This window comes from Anopheles maculipalpis, chromosome 2RL (assembly GCF_943734695.1).
Source record: "Anopheles maculipalpis chromosome 2RL, idAnoMacuDA_375_x, whole genome shotgun sequence".
Classification (NCBI taxonomy): Eukaryota; Metazoa; Arthropoda; class Insecta; order Diptera; family Culicidae; genus Anopheles; species Anopheles maculipalpis.
The window spans coordinates 74,514,669-74,536,707 of NC_064871.1; the positions used below are offsets into that span (position 1 = coordinate 74,514,669).

Here is a 22,039-nt window from a genome sequence, read left to right on the forward strand (position 1 = left end):
ATCATTCTTATCTTCCATTGGAACAGATAGTTCTGCATGATTTCTCACAGTTTCATGAAATATTGGCGTGTCTGTCAATATTGTCCTCAAGCGTCAAGCAATCTTTTATGAGCACTTGAAGTTTTGACATCCACAAAATATTTCAAAGTCCTTCTGTTCTATGTCTACACTCAATCTGTGTAGCATCTCTAGTTTATTCAAAACAGCACTACATCGACCGTCATCAATCAGACAAACCTTACCTTATATTGCTGTCCAGACACCCAACCTCCAGCTCGTTCACACCTTTGCTGCATCGACCATCGATGATTCACTGGCGCTGAGTATAAACAAACCCGTTTCAACTTCCGGACCCGAACCAGAAACTAGACAAACGCCACACCCCCGTCGCACTGACGTCGGCGGATTTTGATTTCCTACGATAGATATTCCTTTCCCAACCGCTTCTTAGAACAAAGCTCCAGGTATGGAGCGGCACAGGGATTTGTAACTGGGCCGCTGTCATCGTAATGCGCTGACTTATTTCTATCAGGTTCGCTTTATGACGCTTTATCCATGTCAGAGCCACCACAGGCAGTTAAGGTGAGTGCATGCGCTGACTGCGCACTGACTGTCAATCATAAATTAACTCTTTGCTCAAGCAGCAACCACAGTTGTGGGCGATAAGTGTGATGTGAAATGTAGCGGCAATTTGCATGTCTCTGCCGTACTTGTGTACGTTTAATACTGCCTTTCATCCTGATGCATGTGATTGAAATATGATGCGTGTTTCATCATTAAAGCACTTGAGAGCAATTATGAGTCACACGGGTAAGGAAGCGAATGCTAAAGATCACAGAATGGTAATGATAATGGATGCATTTTTCATGTCCACAGAGCTGTAAAAAAAAACGGCAACAAATGATTTTAAGCCGTTATTTCTTGATTATGTTTCTTAAACACCTTTTCAAACGGCGCACATATTCGATTCCATAGTAATTGGGTGCTTCTGGAGGAGTTTTTTTTTATCCCCTTCTACCCCCCCCCCCCCCCCCCCCCCCCATTTTGACTACGCCGCTCGCATTTGCATTCGCGTGCCCACCCTTTCGGAGACCCCAGAAGACCCAGGAGAGCGATCCATTTTTCATCCTTCCAGTGATCGTGTCGGAGGCGGTGACGGGGAATATTGCTTACTGCAGTACTGCCGCCGTTGATAGAAATAATCTCCAGCCAGGCCAGGCGTTGCAATTGCTGCACCGACCTTCGCGGAACTACCATTTTTGGCGTATCCCCGAGGTGAGATGGCGTTTGCGTGTTCACGAAACGTCGCGTGTTCGCTTTCATTGCATTTTTTTGCGCCTATGCAAAATGACAGACGCCAAGTTGACGGGGCGCCGCTGCCAATATATTGCAATTGCAACCAATCCGTGGGTGGACAGGATCGTTAATGCTCGTTTTTCAAGAGTACACCAGCCACGACGGTTCGGTGTCTAGAGCCTAGGTGGAGATCCTCATCATAACGATCGGTGGACCTCGTATCAATCGAGATCGTTGGAATGGTTTCGAAGGCTTTGCAAAGTGACAATGAAGTTAAATTTGCTAGCTGCACTTTGGTAAATACGCACGCTAAAAAGGGCATCAATTCAGATTTGGTTCGTGCTCTTGTTACTTTGTTGTGCACTAGTTTCCACTCACCAGCTGGCTCGATGAGCCAGCAGCAAGCAGCAACGATGAGGTAATAGGTGTTGAACGTGAGTGATTGATTGATCCCATAGCATTGAGCTATCCGATCTTGAGTTTTTACCACTGCTGTGTATGGTTGATCATTTGCGACATTGTTTACTTTGGATAAGCCATTTCGTCATTTTTTTAATATCTATGACGAACTACCACAACTGCACTAATGCCGTAAATCAACAAAAATCTCCTCCAACGCCATAAGAAAACTCTGGATCGCAAGAGTGCAGACAATCGGCACCGAAAACCAAGCCCATATGTGTGTCTGTGGCCGTTGTTACCGGCCATAAAACACTTCCTTTTTTCCGCTTCGGAAGCAACCTTATCGTCATCGACTGAACGGCAAGGCGTGGGCAACATGAAAAATTACTTTCGTACGATGTTTTTCTATCACGCCACAGTTTGTTCACACGCCCGTGTGCAGCATCTCTAACGCTCAATTTTATTTTTTTGTCCTTAGTTGAACGTTTCTTTTCGTTCGTCGATAATCTCTTTCGTCCGCTGGTTGCTGTCTGGTGGATGTAGGATGTAGCTTTGGTGACTAATTTGTTCCTGTTTCGTAATGCCCTAAGTGATCTCTTGTGCGATGTTCTTTAGGGTGGTTCAATATGGTGCTTGGTTCGGGCATGCTGGGATATTTTGGTGGTTGTTTTGTGGGTGTTAAAAATCCATCTGCGAAGGCTTGTGTGTGTCTGTTGCAGGATTTCTTCTTTTTTTATTTCTTAAGTCTGGTTCTTAGGTTTAAGGAAAGAAGCGATACAACTAAGAAATATCTTTTGTATCACACCATATGGTAAATGTTCTCAACTTGCATATTCGTGTTTCATTTTTGTAAAGCCTCCTTTACTGATAATTCATAATAAACTTACTTGAAAGATTGACAGGTGCCCTAACACCTCTGTAAACTAAGAGAAAGGCACGAGTGCACTCTAGCTTTGTCAAACGATTCTTTAAGAGGAGTTTGTTAAAAGTATCAGATGTTTTACATAATAAATTAGTTTACCTCTTCTGCTCGATTTCTCCATGCTATTGGAACGCTCGAAAATGCGAAATTCCACAATTTCAGTTTCACAAAAAATATATTTAGGATATATGTAAAGTAAAGAATGCCACCCACTAGGGGAAAAGATCCAACTGTAGGCCATCTAGATAAGATCATCGGAAATGATGAAAAAATAGAAATTCGCATCAGGTGTTTCATGATTACATACTACAGCGTAATAAGCAACAATTCCTCCTCTTTTGGGTGTTAAAAACAGTTTTGAGAAGGACTGAACTCTTTGCTGGTCGTAGGATTTGTCTCCTCGGATTTCTAGTAAAAGGTATCTCAGGTATCAGTTGATAATTGTTTGGCCTGACATATAAATCGCGCTAGTAAAATTAAATTAAATCCATATCATTTTTGGCTTGTGTCTTTGGTTTGCGCCCACCTTGAACCGAGTTGTGTCAAAATTTGACAGCATTCGGACAATAACCTAGTGAGGTAGAGGCTATTTTTGTGGCGCAACTTTAGGAATGGAAATGATGGCATTTCCCGTGATGATAAAGTATTGCTTTTTGTAGGTAAAAATTGATTTTAAGCCAAAACTTGACTTGATAAAGTGTTTTTGGACCACCATAATCAACCATAAAGTATTCTTAATTTAAGCGTGGAGAATCGTGGAGAAATGAGCACTGAGCACTGACAAAAACATAAAAGATATCCCGAAAATTTATGAAAATCAACTCTAACATGAAGTTGATCGAGGTAGCTGACACCCTAAAGATATCTAAGGAACGTGTTGGACATATCATTTGGATGTTGGACACAAGTATTTGGATATGAGAAAGCTCTGTGCAAAATGATTGCCGCGCGGCTTATGATTCGGAGCAGTTTTTGGGGCTGTTTGAGCGAAATATATCCGAGTTTTTGCTGTCGGTATGTTACGATGGATGAGACCTGGCTTCACCACTACTTTCCGAAGTCCGATAGACAATCATCCGAGTGGACGGGACAGGATAAACTTGCTCCCAAACGGGGAAAACCGCAACAATCAGCTGCCAAGGTTATGGCTTCAGTTTTTTAGGATTCCCAAGAAATAATCTTCATCGACTATCTTGAAAAGAGAATCCTCTGTAACAGCAACTACCATGCAAAGATTTTGGAGCGTTTAAAGGACTAAATGATCTCGCGGAAAACGGCAAAAATTCTTGAATTTTGCTTCGATTTGCCTCCCCACTCACCGTGTTCCCCAGATCTGGCTCCCAGCGACTAAGATCTTTTCTCATATTTCAAAGCTCGCTGGATGAAATTTTCATCGGATGAAGAAGTAATCAACCTGTTTTGAGGCAAAGAACTACCACAAAAATGGTATAAAACAATTCAAAGATCGCTATAATCGGTTTATCATCCTTGAAAGAATGTAAGGGGAATAAAAATAAATCAAAAATTTGTCAAAAAAATTGCATTTTACTGTCATAGACCAAACAATTATCAGCCCATCTGTTATTTGACGCGTGGTATCGGTGAAACTTCGTGGTTTTGAGCGGTTCGTCTCAACGAAATGTTCCTTTCGGCCACGAATCTCATTGCTGATGCTATTCAAACAGCTTGACGCCTTTTATTGATTGAATTAAAGAACTTTGCTCGTTGCGGTACCCTTTAGTATAATCATAATCAATTACGACCCGTTGTGGGGGAAATTATGGGCCGACAAGTTCACCCACGACATTGTTACTTGCAATAATTATATAAAATATTCCATAGCAGGAATCAACAAGAAGATTAATGTTTTTTTTCTAAATAATTCTTCCACTTTCAGCACAATATCGCTCGCCGCGAATAATAGAAAACCCTAGCGACACAATCGTCCCCAAAAATGATCCCGTCACGCTCAACTGTAAGGCGGAAGGGAAACCACAACCTGTCATACAGTGGTACAAGGATGGTGAAGAGGTAAAGCTGGACGCTAACCACGTCCTGCTGCCGGCCGGATCGCTGTTCTTCCTGCGCACCGTCCACAGCAAAAAGGAGCAGGATGACGGCGTGTACTGGTGCGTGGCCAGCAATCCGGCCGGCAAGGTGTACAGCCGCAACGCAACACTGCAGGTGGCAAGTAAGTAAACACCGGTGCACACTTTAAATGTGTGACGCACTCGCACTGCCTTTACGAGAGCCCGAACAAGCTCATACACGCAACGGTATCGATTTTTCTTACAGCACTGCGAGACGATTTTCGCGTCGAGCCAAAAAATACGCGCGTTGCGGCGGGTGAGACGGCCCTGCTGGAATGCAGTCCACCCCGTGGCAATCCGGAACCGAACGTTAGTTGGAAAAAGGTAAGGCGATGTTTTGGTTTTTGAAGCAAAAGTAGCCACTCTCCCTGACCATTATCATCAACGAAATCACAATTTATCATGGTCGCTCGGAACCTTTTCGGTGTTTTTATATATCTTTCTCCTCTACCATTGCAGAATGACGGCTTTCTGGAGCTGGACGATTATCGACCATCGAAGGAGCTGGCCCGGATACGGATCGTTGACAGTGGGAACCTTCTGATCAGCGATGTTCGACCGACGGACGAAGGGCGTTACCAGTGCATCGCCCAGAACATGGTTGGCTCGAGGGAAAGTGGACTCGCCAAATTAACCGTCCAGGGTAAGAGCGAAAGGGTAGCGGTGTGGACCGTTTTGCTTGGCGGACCCGAGGTGTTTGTTGGTGTGATGATTTACGGAGGCAACACTTTTTCAAAAAGTGCGGTCGCTTTCGGCTATTGAAACGAAGATCAATATGCCTTGTTTTTTGTTGCTGCCTTCGGGAACCCTTTTTCCAACACAGTTTTTCCCTTTTTTGGGGGCACATTGGGCATTGATGGGCAAGATATAGCAAAAAAGATTTCAAAAAATTGTTCCAGCCTCTATAACTCCTTAAGGCATAGCGCATTGTTGGGCAAAATTTAGCTGAAAAGATCAAAACTTTATTCGTAGAGTCCCTATGACTCCTTCAGATCTTTAAAGATTTTTGATGTTCTTCGGCGTCGAAACAACTATTTTTAAAATACTATTCTTTAATTTTTTATCCAAGACTATAAGCTGTAGATGCCCACTGTTTGTTGGCCCAACCGCTTGTGATTAATGTCTGTAGTAAAAAGGAGTCATTATGCGCTTCTTGCTCCAGCAAACCGGTCCATCATCGTTAGACCGATTGAGAAGTGGATTATCGTTCGAGCTTGAATTGCTTCAAACCATTTGCATAACAAATTAAATTATTCGTTCAAATCACACATTCGCGGCATTGGCGTTGTTTCACACACGGCCATGCAGTTAGAAAGCTTGTTTTATACATCTTCACCTAGCGAGCGAGGTGATAAATATCGCTTAGAAATAAGGAGAAAAAAAAACACGCGGAAGAATGAAAAATGATCAAACTTTCTTAATAACAACAAACCGCCGATGGTCTTGCAACCCTTTCCCCTGCGCGTTGTAATGCTGATTGGATCTAATTTTAGCGGGCCCCCACTTTGGGACATAATTTATGTCGCTTTTAATCAGCCCTGTCGCCCTCAGATCTGCCGATGTATGATTTACAACATTTCCGTTTTATTTTCCCCCATTCTTCTCTGCACACCCTTTCCCACAGTGAAACCGTACTTTGTGGCCGAACCGGATGATACGACCGTTCTCGAGGGTCACCGGGTACAGTTCCAGTGTGCGGTCGGTGGCGATCCGGCACCGCAGATACTGTGGACAAAGCAGAACGGTGACATACCGGTCGGACGGGCGGAAATATCGGAAGAGGACCGGAGTCTTATTATACGCAATGTGACCGCGGATGACCACGGTCAGTACATCTGTGAGGCACGGAATTCGGTCGGTGTGATCAGTGCCCGGGCCAACCTAGTCGTTAACAGTGAGTATCAGCGTGTAAAGTGTGATGTGCGATGGCTAATTAATGCAATGTGAATGACATTTGGAAGAGTACGGCTAATCGCTATCTTGGTCCGATAAAACCTGGTATTAAAGTTTCTATACACACACACACACACACACACACTCGGTTCGGCAAACGATTTCACCAAATCTCAGCCAGACGATTGTATCATAACACATCATTTAGGCTTAAAGCCGCCCATAGCCACAAAGCAGCGATGGATTTTATGACCGTTCGAATTGGAAATCAGATTTTAACAACAACCCCGCTGTCTGCCGATGCAGAAGTTCATGGAGGCGTCATTTTATTTGGTGGTGGCCAGTTTTGGGCATCACATCACTTCACATCATTTCTGTTTGCTGCTTCTGTTTATTTCTTCCTCGAGCTTGCCTAACGCGCGTTCGACGATTGCGACGCGTTTTATGGCGGCGGTTTTGGCACCCTGCCGTCAACTTCTGGCTGCTCCCGTGGGTGTTTGCAGCGCTGTGTGTCACTAGGTTTTGCTGAAAACAGTCGTAAAAACAGTGGCAACAGCACATATCTGCGGTAGCGTCTGTTTCGCACTTGTACTTCGATGGAAGGACCTTCCATGTTCCCGCTTTATGAGCATTCGAAAAGGTTTTCCTAAACTCCAATTCCTAGTCATTTGAATTACTGTTTGTTTGGTGCCTGCAGAACGCTATTAAACTCCATGAGCAACTTGGCGCCAAAAAAAAAACGCTAAACTCCATTCTAATCCTTTGTCCTTTTTTTTCGTTTGCTTTTCTTCCTTCAACTCCACAGCACCACCAGTGTTCATAGTGCGGCCACAAGATCAAAAAGTCACCGTAAACGGTGTGGTGACGTTCAAATGTTCCGCCGGTGGTAGTCCACTGCCGTCGGTGTTTTGGACGCGCGAAGGCTCCCAAACGCTGATGTTCCCCAACAACAGCTACGGCAATATGCACGTGTCTGGGCAGGGTTCGCTTCAGATTCGCGGTGTGCAGCGTGAGGATGATGGGTACTTCGTCTGCTCGGCACTCAGCGTGGCCGGATCCGTTACGAGTCGGGTATATTTGCAGGTTAGCTTTGCTAGCTTTTACGAGCCCGCCCGTCAAAGTGATTATTTTGCGGTTCTGTTCTAAAACGATTTCGGTGTTCGTTCCCGGTTTCTTAGGTGACTTCTCCAATAGACAGTATTCCACCGCCACTGCTGCTGCAGGTACCGTCGAATCAAAGTCTCCCGAGCGGAACGAAGGCTACTTTGCCGTGCCGCAGTTCATCGTTCGGAGGTTCGCTGTACGATCCACCATCGTCGGCGCCCCGTTGGCAACGGGACGGTATCAATCTTCTCACCGGGGCCGGAAAACGCTTCAAAATTCTTTCCGGTGGATCACTCAGGATTGACGGTAAGTGGAGTGAAGTTGTGATAAACCATTCAAATAGGATTATACGTACCCCTGTACGTGTTCAGTTCGATGGGGCAGTGGTTTAAAAATTCTAACATAATAATAGAATTTTTTAGAGTTGTAAGTGATCATGATTACCTTACTACAATAACTTAATCAGCATGCTTAAAGGAACTAAAGCTTTCCTTTCATTTATTGCCCATTTTAAACCATCCTTAGGATGGTGGTAGAGCCGACACTGCTCCTCATCGGTAATTAAACAACCAGTTTCGATCATAATTTTATATAATATTATTGAAACACGGAAACACATACTATGGATCAAATATTAGTATACTTTAAATGCTAGCAGAATTCAATATTTAAATGGAATTACTTTAACGACCATCACTGTATTTGATGCAAGTAAAATATCGCCCCAAGTAGATGGTCGGGCATTGTGTAATTCAATACGTATCTATTTGAAATGGATAACTACCGTGTTGGTCCCATCTGCGAGCTCTAATCACTAGCTAATGCTTTTACCATAGCGATGAAAAGAAGCGTAACAATGATGATAAGAGCGTGAGTGAATGTAGCATTGTGCTCGACTTAAAACCCATGGAAACGAAAGGATATATAACATCCTCCATTCCAGTTTGCTGCCGAGAGTCTTAATAGTCCTCTAATACCCAATTTAAAACCCAACTGCAAACGCATTCTATTGAACGATTTAATTGATGCATTAACAATCAACCGTGAGCAGCAGCAATGTGCGATTTCGCCTTCCCTTTGTGTGCGCGCACTATCGGTAATGAGATGAGGGGTACGACTTGCAAGAATGGCCACCGTACCCAGTCTCCGTACTACTAGCGTCCCGGGGATTGCTTCCTTAATAAGACTGACTTTGACGTGGTACTGCAATCACATGGCAAACCCTTGTGAAAAGTGCAATCTGGTGTTTTGGAACATATGGGAAGAGGGGAAAAGAGGCCTTCTTCGCGTCAGTGCGATCACTTGCGTCTCATCGATTATTTAAAGAGTTTGTGCAGCTGTGCTGTGTGGCAGCAAGATGCGTACGGGTGGTTAAACCAACTGGATGGAGTGCAAACCAGCATAACTGCTCGTGCAGTGCAGTGTGAGTCGCCTTCTCGGACGTTTAATTATTGACGAGTGCACAGTCGTTGTTTTGCTTCGTTTAAATGAGCTAGAATAATAGAAATCTTGAGGTTCGAGGTTCGACGAAGGTTTCGTACGGTGGTTTTTGACAGAGGGTAGCGTGAAGTGAGGATATCCGGTTTCATTACTCAACCATGTAAAGATCTACTTCCCCTTGTCAAAGCCCTGAACCGATAAGTCGGCAAACCCATCTCCATCTGGGCATACACAGCGCGAGGAAAAGATATACTTTTCACGTCTCGTTTTCATCCCTGGCGGGCACATGATTGATTGAATCTTTACACAGTTTAGTTCTTAAGCTGTGTTTGCGTTTTTTTTTTTCGTGCAAATATTCTCAACTCAATAAAATCCTGAATGCTGGACGCTATTCTGGATAAGCTTAAGGCATAAAGAGATCCAGACGAGCATTAGCCCCGCGAGTCAGCGCATGCGAACTTCGTGCCGGCGTGCTGTCCGTATCCATGCAGCTTGTGCATCATCAATCAACATCCGAGTGAAGTTGGACGAGTGCTCAGCGAGTGAGGGGTTGAATAAGTTTTTATTTTTGCATGAAATGATTTCCACCGCGGGGAAACGATAAACGGCATCAGCATCCCATTTCAAGGCTTCGTTGAAAGGCAGTACTCAGCAAGCTTATCAGCAGATTGCAGCAACTCTCCATGGGGGGGGGATCCATATCTTCATGCCCATCTTTCGGTGCGAGCATTAAGGAAATCTTCATCTCTCGTTGCCGGTAAATAGTGCCGTACTTAGACCGTCATAAAACACACATCTTCCCTGCCAGGTATGGCAGATGTCGAGGCAGAGTGCCATATTCTCCAGCCTGGTGCCAGATACGCCTTTGTAATCAGTAATGTTTTGTGCAACTACAACGCGGGTCAATATCTTAGACACATTCCACACCAGCGTTTGCATTCAGGCATCATAGCGAGTCATCTGGCTAGTTGCACGTGTTCTTTTCCTTTTCTTCCACACCATAAAACTCCCCATACGAAGATGATGTTAGCGCCTCATTTTTGACAGTCCAGCTGTGTTTAACGGTGCTGTCACGGTGCACCTTTTTACCCAAGTGTCGTGATGCGTCTTGTACATCGTCGTTGGGTCAAAACGATAGAGAACTGTCTCGTAACAAAGACTACCCCAACACCGGACACATGCCGAGCGAAAGTGTGGTTGAGTGAAGTGTGTGATCCTTTGAACCCGGCAGGGTAGAAGACAGCTCCACGTCGATGGTTCCCGAACGGGTCAGAATAACTAGCCTGTTGCCCGCCAGGAAAAGAGGGCTTTTCAATTAAATGTCATTATGTAAATGATCTTTTTCTCGTTTCTTGTTTGGTGTGGTACACCGCCAGACCGCCATAAGGCTAACCGAAAGCGAAGAAAGCACTGCACAGTGAGATAAGGCGTGGACGTTGAAAGTTTCACTACATTGCGTATTTTGTGTTTCGCATGTTAAAGTGGGATTGGTTAAGCAGAAACAACACAGTTGCCTCGTATCGAAAAATTTCTCCCTATTTATCAATTGAACTATAAATTCAATTAACTTATTTTATTTCTATATCAGTTGGAGAAAATTAAAAAGCTGAAGCTGGCGTAAGTCCATTCAATTTTTATTTATTTTTTAATTTCATATTAGGATACCTTTTAAACTACAAATAATGAAACACTCAAATTCATTAATCGTAAAGGAAAGCTAAAGTTTAAAATAATGGATTTATTCAACGAGTTTTAATAGCAAATTGTTAAAATATTAGCATATCACGAAAGGAATGACTTGACATACTTTCAGGGAATTCGAGCATGAATTTGACTTGCGTGTTTCATAATTTCTTTATTTTGGTTCTTGTTTCAAGTATACCACAACCCGTTCAACCTGTTTATATAATATTTATACACATTAAAGATAGTCTAAATTTGTTCTTCCGTAACTACGAAATTTGCCATGTAGCCCGCAAAAAAGGGTTTCGCTTGCAATCCGACCTGTGAGCCAAAATGAGTGTAACATCGATGATCTTGACTGTAAGCTTGGGTTCCTTGCCAGGTTTTTTTTGTTGCATTTTCCTCACAAAATAAAATTTCCTTTGTAAATAATTTATACCATACAGTTAAAGAAAGCTATTTTTTTTTTTAATTTTGTAAACATTTACTGTTCTATGCTGCCCCATAGTGCGCGTTAGCTCGTTTGGCCGTAGAGACAGAAGACAGACAAATCACTACAGTGCTTCATCTTATGCTACGTATTGAAGAGGGCTGTTCAGAAGAGTTTCCCCATGTTTGCTGCCCTTGCCATGGATTGGAGTGTGAAACGTGTACAATACGATACAATAGAGCTGGAAATACGATTTGTGATATAGAGAGAGCGAGTGAGCGCACAAAAAAATAAAGCAAATCAGGATCCGATAGAGCGATAAGCTAATGATGCTCGAAAGTTGATTGAGCTTTTGTACTGTCAATGATTCAATTAGTGGTTCATCTTGTCCCACTCGTGCCTAATGCTAGTGGCATAGTTCATTAGATTAGTCACAAGCATAGAATTTGTTCCGAATGTAGCGTTCAGAGTATAAATTTGAAACACAGAAATACAAATTTTAATACGCTTTATTTGTTTAATTTGTTTGCGTTATAAACCCTAACTTTTAGTAACATTAAACTCCACAAAAATTAAAACGAAAAATCAAAACTTCCCTTTGAAAATTGAGAAGCGTTTCATTTTTTTGCAGCTCCGCTTACGTGCACAACCATATCGACCCGCAGGAATGCATAACAGCCTCACATATGTGATGTTTAATTTTGCTGTTTGTGTTTTCCGTCCGTTCGCTTGCAACCGCAAGCCCTTGAGTTTGAGAGCGGATGGGCTTTTCAGCCTCTCGGTGTCTCGATTGACGGGACGTTGCGATACCAGTGCGATCCGTGGTGCCTAAAAAGGGTGCTTCACTCGGGTGCTCATCACAGCGCTCGGTACCACACGAAGCGGCGGCGCAGGGCGTCGCCGATGCAAACAGCAAATGAAAAGGTTCATCAAAAAAGTTTTCCAATTTGATCCTTGAACCTCTCATATATTCCTTGTGTTGGCCGGTGCCTGTTTGCGTGTAACGCGGGTGTCTCAAGCGCTTCAGCGTGCGTTGCTGTTTGTTTTGGTGGGTTGCTTTTTTTTTTTTTTGTTAAACATTTCACTCCCCGAGTGGATGCTACTTTGGAAAATTGATAAACTTTTATCGACTGGATGATTTATGAGCGAAGTTATGCTTACAGCACAGATATGTGGTGCGAGGTTTTATTTTTGACATCATCCTGTTTTTGTTTTAATTTGCTTGCAAAAACTTCACAATAATTATCAACAATTTTCATAACATTTAAAGCTTTTCCAAGAATCGAAAAACTTTTGCCCTGCCTCGCATTAGAAGCTTTAAACTAAAAAAAATCTTTTTAAATTGTTCTAAAACACGAGCAACATAATCTCAACTTCCACTTGCAGTATCAAACTCGTAGCGGGAAAGCCATAAATTTTACGTATAAATTTCCGGTTTCTAAAACTTTTACCCATATTCACGGCACGTACTAACTTTGTCGGCGGATCGGCAAAAGAACCAATCGAGCATGATGCGTTTCGTTCGAGCTCAAGTGCTCTCTCACCTGCTCACCGAAAAAAAAAACTGAAGAAAATCCAAAACTATCATTGAGTGAGTTTCCTGCTGAGCTTTACGCAATCGAAGGGCGGACTCCAGCCAAAAAGGGGAGTACGCGCAACCCCCCTCCACAAAAAACACGTTAAGAATCGGCTCTTTAAAAGCATCGAACGCCCGCACTTTCGGAGGAGGAGTGTGGATTGAATAACTTTTATTAGAATAAAGGCCGTTCCACCGTCAATGACTTCCGCTGGTGTTCTTGTTGAAAATGCAAATGCCTTCGATGATAAGGCGTGTCGTGGTTCGATCGGTAGACGTGCGTGAAATCGCACACGTTCGTGGCGTTTCTTAAAGAATATCATTTCCCTTTTCAAAGGTTGTGGTTTGGGTGCACGGCGCGTTTTCCCATTTTTTTTTTCTATCACGGCGCGATACGCTACAGGTAGGAAATGGGAAATGGCACTTTTCTTTGCCATTTATGGTTCCTTTCAAAGGTGAGTCTGAAAAGAATCTTAGCATCTTGAGCACATTATGACTTTATATGGGACTTTCTTTGCAAAGCAATACTGATGGCAGGTCTACCCTTTTGTTGAGAGTTGTCCAATGAAATATATTTTTGTGTGTTGGCCTTTAAAAGGGCTTTTTGAAGCAAAACGACCAGCCAGTGTTTCACCAATTAGAAAAGGCTTTTTTTATCAATTTGTTTTCAACTAAATGCATTATGATCATAAAAAATCTATAACGATTTCCATTGCATTTTATCTGCTGTTTATTGCTTATGGCTATGCAAATAAGCTAGAGAATTCTGATCTCATTCGAATCCCAATTGTATCAGAATTCTAATCGAATCCAGAAAGAATCCCAATTGAATCCGAATTTCAATCAAATTCGAATTCCTATCGCATAGAATCTGTCAAGCATCCAATACGATTTGAATCATTTTAAGGATTGAATCTCAGAATCTTCCGAATCTCGAATCTGCCAACACTAATCTAACCTGCTGAAGAATATTCAGGATACGTTGGTCTTCGTTATCGTTGTGTATGTGTTATTTATTTAAATAAAACCGACGGACTGACAATCCCTCTCGGTTTGGTCGGTGGCATGAAGTTTACAAAAATTTGGCGTACAGTTTAACGCACAACATACAAATTCACTCTCGAGTCTCACAGATTCACTTCGGACACTAAAATTTCCGGATCAAACGAGTTGAGGAGATAACACATGCGAGCTAGAGAGTCAAGCGAGCCAAATGTGGTCCGGGGCTCCGTAACTGAGAGCATTGTCCAGGACAGGAGGGACCTTGCTGGCACTTGTAAGTCCACCGACGAGAGGAACGTTGGTCAATCGACGAAACCGTTGAAGAGTTCAAAAATGAAGGCCGTGCCAAGGATCGGTTCGTGGAAGGCCACCACACTGTGCTCGTCCACTCCATCAGCGATAGAACCAGGGAGCAGCATAGCGACTTGGGGCAGAGTGTATCATGGAACTCCTGCGTTCTATTTATAACCAAACTTAACAATTGGTTGCTCCTAGCCACGACATGTTCGAGCTGATCTTCGAAAGACAGCCTCGTATCAATAAGCACGCCTAAATATTTGACACAACGTCCAACAGGCCATCGCTTATTCCCCTATTGGAGATTCGTAGCCATACTACTGCCATCAGAATGTAAACAAAATGAGATGAAAAAAAATTCTTTACACCTGTAACTTTCTCATTTACTGACCTCAGCAGAGCATTTTTCAGTCATAATTTTAGTCATTTTAAAAAACCTTATTCAACCTGTCTAAGAAACTTATCCAATACTAAAGACGACTTAACAAATGATCGCGAATGTTTAAGAAAAGCCGAAGAAATGTAAACATTTATTGTCAAGACAGGCATGGCCAGTTTGTTAGCTAATAGGCATGAGGCTACTCGCGATTGGGTGGCAAAATTATTTGTAAAATTTAAGCTACATTTCTCAGAACTTCAGAACCAGCAGCAGCATATTATGTGTCAATACTAAGAGACCAGCTTAGGAACTGCCAAAAACATTACTACCCAAACGTCTTACAAAAGAACCTCAAACACTACATTTAACAGCCAAAGCTGCTCTTTCTTTAAGGCGTTTAAAGTTTCATGGGGCGTACCTAACAGTGAAAAAGCGGCCGCTTTGCATGAACCGCTGCAAAATCGTATGTGTTTGTGTGTACTACCCATAAGCAAGTGTAAAGTACAACGCTTTCGTTGGGTCTTGTTGGGCAAAGTTTTCTTTGTTCGGTCTTCCTCCAACTCTACCAGCCAGCTTTTTAAAACGTTCCCTTCCAACCCTCGCAACTGGCTAGCATTTGTTGTAGAGTACTAAAATCCTGACTAAGGTACACATCAGCCCAACATTTCCCAAGGGAGAGCAGGAGCGTACAAATGGAGCAGCGTGGTGAGTGTAGTTTTTGTTTTCAACACCACCATCACCACCTGGCCGTAGCTTTTGGAATGGATAAAGAGTGTATCTTTACGATCCGTAAAGCATATCCTTGAAAGAGGCAAAAACTTTTTGATGCTTCTGCAAAAAAATAGGTGTACATGTATATAGAACGTACAAGTATCGTACCTGGGCGAGTGGACTAAAGGAACGACAGAGAATCGACCCAAAACATAGAACGCCACCTAATATGGAACGAGGTGAAAAGCGACCATCGCTAGTACCTTTCATTAGTGAAAGCATGTTTCGAAAACGTAACGCTACATACAATATGTACCAGACGTGGGTTTTGTCCTCCTAAAATGTGTTTGTATGGCAGGAAGGTTTTGTGTTTACATCAGGTACAATCATTTCCATTTTGTTTCTCCATACATTCGACGAATCATGGTTCTGCAGCATGCTGCTACATACCGTTCAAGTTTGGGGAAGCACAGCAAACTAGAATTGACACTAACAACAAAGAACTTTACCAACCAGTGTTCCAAAGCATGTGATGAAGGACAGTGTAGAAATTTGTAGCTTGCCAGGCACAAAAACAAACTTTCGTCGGTACTGCTTCACAAAAAAAAGAAACGAAATTAACTCCTTCGAAACCGTTTATCTACTTAAGCTCGAGGATAGCGAAGTAAGAAGATACTTTAATGACAAGTAATAATGTCACCGAGATGAACCCTCCATTAGGCAAGTTATCACATTGAGTTCCAACCCGAATTAAATCCGAGCATCCTTCGTCTAAGAGCCTCATTAAGCTTCCAATTTCAAAACACTCACACACACACACAGAGCTCTGAAAGGGTTACTACCAAAACGCATTACCATCTCTTCTATCACATCCTTGTCATTACCATCGCCACCGGTTCCCCGTACTCGTGCCCGATCATGTTCGCCTCCAGCACTGACAGTAAACGGAAGAAGTGGACAATTAGTGGTACTGCCATACCGAAAGTATGGAAACTGCTTGCGAAACCCTCAATAAAGTCTTTTCGCTGACACGAATCACCACCGTTGCGCGCGTTCCGATGTGCCATATCTAATTATTGACCTCTTTACCGCATTGGCCCTCCGAGAAAGAGAGAGAAAAAACCGAAATAACATTTTTGGACCATAAAAGGCCGACCCATTATTAATGGGCTTTCAAGAAGGAAAAATTGATCTTCGATTGGTACACACGGTAGATGACTAAGGAGAAGCAGAAAAAAAAATATTCCTAAGAAGTTTAACAACCGCATGGTTATACTTAAAAAGGAGCACGTACTTAAAATGGCAACACACTTCACACACAGCCGTGCGATGGCTTAATTCGCATCCACCATTAAGTGTGCTCGAGAAGTGTCCAACTTTCCGGCCGGCCCCGTACAGAAGCCTTCAAATGCTTGACATCTATGCTGGGGTTTTTTGGTGCTACCGTTTTGCTACCCAAATCGATACCATCGGATTGATGGTGGTCTGCTGAGTGAGCTTCTTTGCATTGTACTTATGCACACTGTGCGGTTTTAAGACATCCGCTATGACAGCTGATGCGGTGACGACTAGAGTGGTGCTTAATGCTACAGTTGGGAATGAGTGAAGGGTGCTAAATGTGGCAAGAATCGGGTCCTTGGAGGAACCCAAAAATAGTAGTAAGTAAATAAAGTGTAGCTGAATGCGCAAGTTGTGACATTTTGGGGGAGATCGAGCAGACAGTACACCGGTTGTGCATCTACTAGTGAAGGATTTTGATTGCTTACCAAAACCGAAACCTTGTAGAAAAAGAGTTAAAAATTTGGATTCCTATTTATTTTCTTTTTGTGTTTAGGAATTTTATCATGCAATAGCTATGCACCATGTCTTGATCACTCCAGCATTTCGGCAGCTGAGATTCGGGACTCAGAAGATACGGAAAATTCAATCCCTAGACAGAATGGATTTGGATCGGATTGCATTCTACATAATTAACAGGTTCAATTCGGTGGGATTTATTTGCGATTTGCGATCGATTTGGAATCGATTGAGATTCGGAATCGATTAGAATTCAGATTCGATGTGGATTCAGATTCGATTGGGATAAGGATTCGATTAGGATTCGGATCCAGTTGGGATTCGAATGAGATTCTGTACGATTAGTTTTCTCAAGCTTACTTCAATGGAATTGGATGTGAGATGGCTGAAGAAATAAACATGGAAAGCAAAGGGAATGTGGAAATTTCTGTGATCGGTTATCGCTCACGCAAAAAAAAAACCTTTAGTAGAAGCTGTGATCATAACATTCAGGGCTCGAATAAGAATTCTGAGATTTGAATCCCAATTAGGATTTGGGTTCAAAGATTTGAATCTCATTTAGGCTTTGTTTCCCCAAAACTAGTCTTATGTAAGACGTACTGAATATGGAACTTTAACTAGCAACATGCGCTCAATAACGAGTCCTAGAGTTTGATCGTAAACGAGACATCTGTCGCAAACAAGATAGTAAAATGCTTCATAAGTCTATCAAGCTGCAACTTTGAGGTTAATTTTTACTTATATCTGTTGAGTATAAATTAATGATGTTAAAGCTAAACCTAAAGTAAAATAACACCTAAATTTTAATCCCTAACTGTTATTTCATTTTTATGTATTTCTTTCCAGACCTTCAAACGGACGACAGTGGTTGGTACCGATGCTCCGTGAAGCTAGATGATCATGAATACTCCTGGTCAGCGTATCTGAGTGTAAGTGTTTCATTTTACTACTGCCTTTCAACTAAATTTTACAGCTTGTTAGTTAAGTAAATTTAATACTTCCCTCTACGAAGTTGTCATTTGTTCGCAATGCAAAGCAATGCAATACTCGTGGCATTTACAATTTGCATAGCTTTAGGCGTACAAATTCTTTACTTAACACCACAGACTGCCGTTCTACTGCCGTTTGCTCAAAATTCGCAAAGAACCTATCATAAAGCATGTCATATGTCGCGCTTACCTGTAACGATCGTAAAAGAAAACTTCTTTCCATAATGCATTACATGCTCATGACCTAACCCACCTCTCGGGTGTCCATTTTCCCACATTTCGTTCCGCCCGCAGGTCGATAGCAATCTTCCGCCACAATCGCAACAGATATTCAATCCCGAGCTGTTACCGTCCGCCCCGGGACAACCGAAGGCAGCGAACATTACCAACACGAACGTTACGCTCATATGGGCCCGTGGGCAGGACAAGCTGCGCACGAACGCGATCGCCAGCTACACGATCGAGTACCACAGCACGGACGATCGGGAAATGGACACGGGCTGGAAGGTTGCGATGCGGCAGATCGCGGGCAATACGGCCACGGTGACGGGTCTGTCACCGGAAACCGGATACATCTTCTCGGTGCGTGCCGAAAATGGTATGGGCTTCTCGGCTCCGTCGCCCCTTTCGACACTGATCCGCACGCTATCGTCGGATGATCGTGTCACCATACCGGAGGAGATGGATACGGCACGTATGGTGCTGAGCGGCAAGGTAGGTTTCGTCCACGTTCCCGTCTAAGGGCGCGTCCGATGGTTTAGATGAGATAATTTTGATTGTCACATATTCCTTGTTCTTGGTTGCTTGGGTGGGATGCATTGGTGTGCGCTTTGTGCGCTGTTTGCAGATCCTGGAGCTGATCGATATCATAGCGCTAACGTCAACATCTGTGCGGCTCGAGTGGCAGCTGCAGATCGGTGGTTCGGAGGAGTACATCGAAGGGTTCTATGTGCGCTATCGCGATCTGGACAGTGATGTGCAGCGGTACAGCATGCTACCGATCCCGAACAGTGAAACGGAGAGCCACATCATTACGAATCTGAACAAGTACACCCGGTACGAGTTCTTCCTGACACCGTACTTTAAGAATCTCGAAGGCCAGCCAAGCAACGCGCGTATTGTACGCACGCTGGAGGACATGCCGACGGGACCACCGACGAACATACAGGCTGGAATGCTGAACCTAACCGCAGGTTGGGTACGGTGGAGTCCACCGGTGCGCGAACACCAGCACGGTGCCGTGGTGGGGTACAAAATTCAGGTAAAGTCGGGCAACAACGCCTCGAAGCTGTTAGCTCAGATGACGCTCAACTCGACGACCACCTCGGTCATGCTGAACAACCTGACCACCGGCTCGAGCTACACGATTCGCGTGGCCATGTTCAATCGGCTCGGCATGGGCCCGTTCTCCAAACCGCTGTACCTCGTGATGGATCCCTCGTTCGTGATCGTACCGCAGGGTGTGCACAACAACCACAACCATCTGTTCAGCGACTATGACGATCGGCGCCATCCGCAGCATCAGCCGCACGCGAACGGTTTCCTGCACGAAACGTGGTTTATGATGCTGGTGGTATTTTCGCTGCTGGTCGTACTGATCGTAACGATCGCGGGCGGTGTGGTGCTGTTCCGCCGACGCCAGAGCCTGGGCAAACCGGTTGTCACCGTGCCGACGCTCGGTGCACGCCGGGGCGACATAGCGAATCTCAGCATGTCGCACAAAGATGGTGGCATTTGGATCGATCGTGGCTGGCGGACGTGTGATACGGATAAAGATTCCGGGCTCAGCTCGATAAAGCTGCTGGAGGGTAGTCAAACGCACCACACGTATCCATTACCCGATGGGGGCACGGACTATGCGGAGGTTGATCCTCGCGGACTGACGTCATTCTACAATCGTAAGGTGAGTTTGAATAGTTGAGGGTATTTAACCTGCGCACCATGTCTAACGGATGGGAGGGCATTTCGTTTCCAGTCACCGGAGAGTCCTACCCCGTACGCTACAACGATGATCATCAATGGCATTCCGAGGAGCGATAATGGTGATCTGGGCTATCAGGGTCACGATACGTTCTCGTCGACTTCGTCCAGCTTCAGATCGTTCTACGGCTATCCGCGCCCAATCAACCCAAACAACGGTAAGGTTTTTGGGAGGCATCACCAACAACTGTGGCGCATTGTGTTTAATCTTCGTTTTTTTTCCCCCCCAAATGCTTCACAGTTCCTCCCAACTGGGTTGACTATCTGCCACCGCCTCCGGAGCATCCACCTCCAATCCCGCAACCGCTGGATATCAATCATCATCTCAATCATGTCTATCCGTCCGAGCTGGTCGGTACGATGAACAGTTCGCAAACATCCAGCTACTGCTCGCGGCGAACTAGCGGGTACAAGTGAGGGCTGGAACCGCGCTTTGGTTGGTAGGCGGTCCAAATACCACCAGCACCATCACAATACAACAACAAAAAACTAACAAACGAAACTCACGAAACCACCAACCACACACCATTACACGCACACACCCCCGGCACCTACCGTTGTTATCGTCATCGTGATAAAATCATTGACGGTAGTGTCCTTTGCCGTGTGTGCTCGCGCCAAATCTTGGTGGCCATCACAGCCGTAGAGTAGTGGCGGTAGTGTGAGCGGCGCAGTGTAAATTGGTACACGGAACACGGTTCGGGCGAAGATGAACTAGAGATGTTTGTAGAAAGTTTGCGTTCGACGGACGCTACTCGCTTCCAAGTGGGTCATCTGCGCGACCCGGGCGGCCGAAACGATAAAAGATCCTTCATGGTAAGTTTGCAAATGCTTGGGTGCAAAATGGCAGTACATGCTAATTTGATCGCCAATTTTGTTTCTTATTTTTCCATTCGCTTCCGGTAGGATTATCGTGCAATGTAGAACTTCTCCGGATTATGGCATTGGCTCTGTTGGTTCTGGGGCGGTTCGACCAGCAAATAAAGCTGTGGGGGAAAAGGAGTATGTTTCCAGCGGAAGAAGAAGCTCACACATCCATCAAAAGCTATGTAGAGCTTTGGGCAGCTGTGTTGTCTCATTTGTGCAGCTCTTGCTCTGTTTGGTCCAAAAAGACCAAATTTAACGTTTATCACAACCCGTGGCGTATGTTTTTCGCCATTAGTAGACTCTGTGCGAGAAAGTCATCGTAGATTCAGATGGTAGTGATGAATACAAGCTATATTTTTTCTATGAAAAAACCCACATCAGTGCACAAAACGAGCCGATTATTATCGACGTTCTTGAAACGTGTTAACGTCCGAAATCACGCGTGATAAAATTGATCCTCAGGTATGTATTTATGTGTAACATTTATCTATTGGCTAGGATGTAATTTTCCCAGCACACGATAATTGGACACTTTCAATGTTTAATTACAAATTAAACAGCAAAGAGATCAATCGTGATTATCTATGCCGAGTAGGAGTGCTCCATCCAATTAAGCAGACTTTAAAGCTCAATTTAGTAGGATATTACAATGAATTTTCCACAGCAAATTTTTACAATGAAATTGAATTTTCCACAGCTTCAACCAGTTCCAACCGTATTTACCCTGTTCTCGCACACACAGAAAAAGTGTGTGCGGGCTCGCACACGATAAACATGGCTATTTAATGGCTTTCCGACCGCCGCTCTAAACAACCGCAAAATTGTTTAAAACATGTTCCGGACCAAAAACCTGGCCCGTAAATATGCCAAATGGTAGCGATGCATGGTGTTAAACAAAGTGAACATGTGTGACACACCATATGTGTCGGATTTGTTTCGTTTTGTTTATTTTTTATTACTTCGTTTCTTGCCTTTTTTTTTTTTGGCTTTGCAAATGCCAATTGAGGTCATGCTGTGGTCCGCTTTTGATTATTATCCCATTCGGGTGTCCCATCTTTTTCGACACACATTGCGGCAATTTGTTTAATGGGTAATTTTTCACAATTTCGAATTTGCAACGTTAACTAATTGCCCGGCTATTTAATTGAAATTGATCATATAATTTTGTGCCGCGTGAAGTG

At 43.8% G+C, this 22,039-nt stretch overlaps 1 protein-coding gene across 1 annotated transcript in view; it reads left to right on the top strand.

Moving 5' to 3' along the window:
• LOC126568784 (roundabout homolog 2) overlaps positions 1-20,459 on the top strand; it is a 35,848-nt gene extending 15,389 nt beyond the window's left edge. The window contains exons 2-12 of the mRNA XM_050225412.1: positions 4,518-4,811; positions 4,916-5,034; positions 5,170-5,353; positions 6,335-6,604; positions 7,409-7,686; positions 7,782-8,013; positions 17,869-17,951; positions 18,306-18,725; positions 18,859-19,914; positions 19,987-20,149; positions 20,233-20,459. Coding sequence (XP_050081369.1) covers positions 4,518-4,811; positions 4,916-5,034; positions 5,170-5,353; positions 6,335-6,604; positions 7,409-7,686; positions 7,782-8,013; positions 17,869-17,951; positions 18,306-18,725; positions 18,859-19,914; positions 19,987-20,149; positions 20,233-20,408 — 3,275 coding nt within the window. The 3' untranslated portion in view covers positions 20,409-20,459. The remainder of the gene's footprint in view (positions 1-4,517; positions 4,812-4,915; positions 5,035-5,169; positions 5,354-6,334; positions 6,605-7,408; positions 7,687-7,781; positions 8,014-17,868; positions 17,952-18,305; positions 18,726-18,858; positions 19,915-19,986; positions 20,150-20,232) is intronic.
• Positions 20,460-22,039: the final 1,580 nt, after the last annotated feature.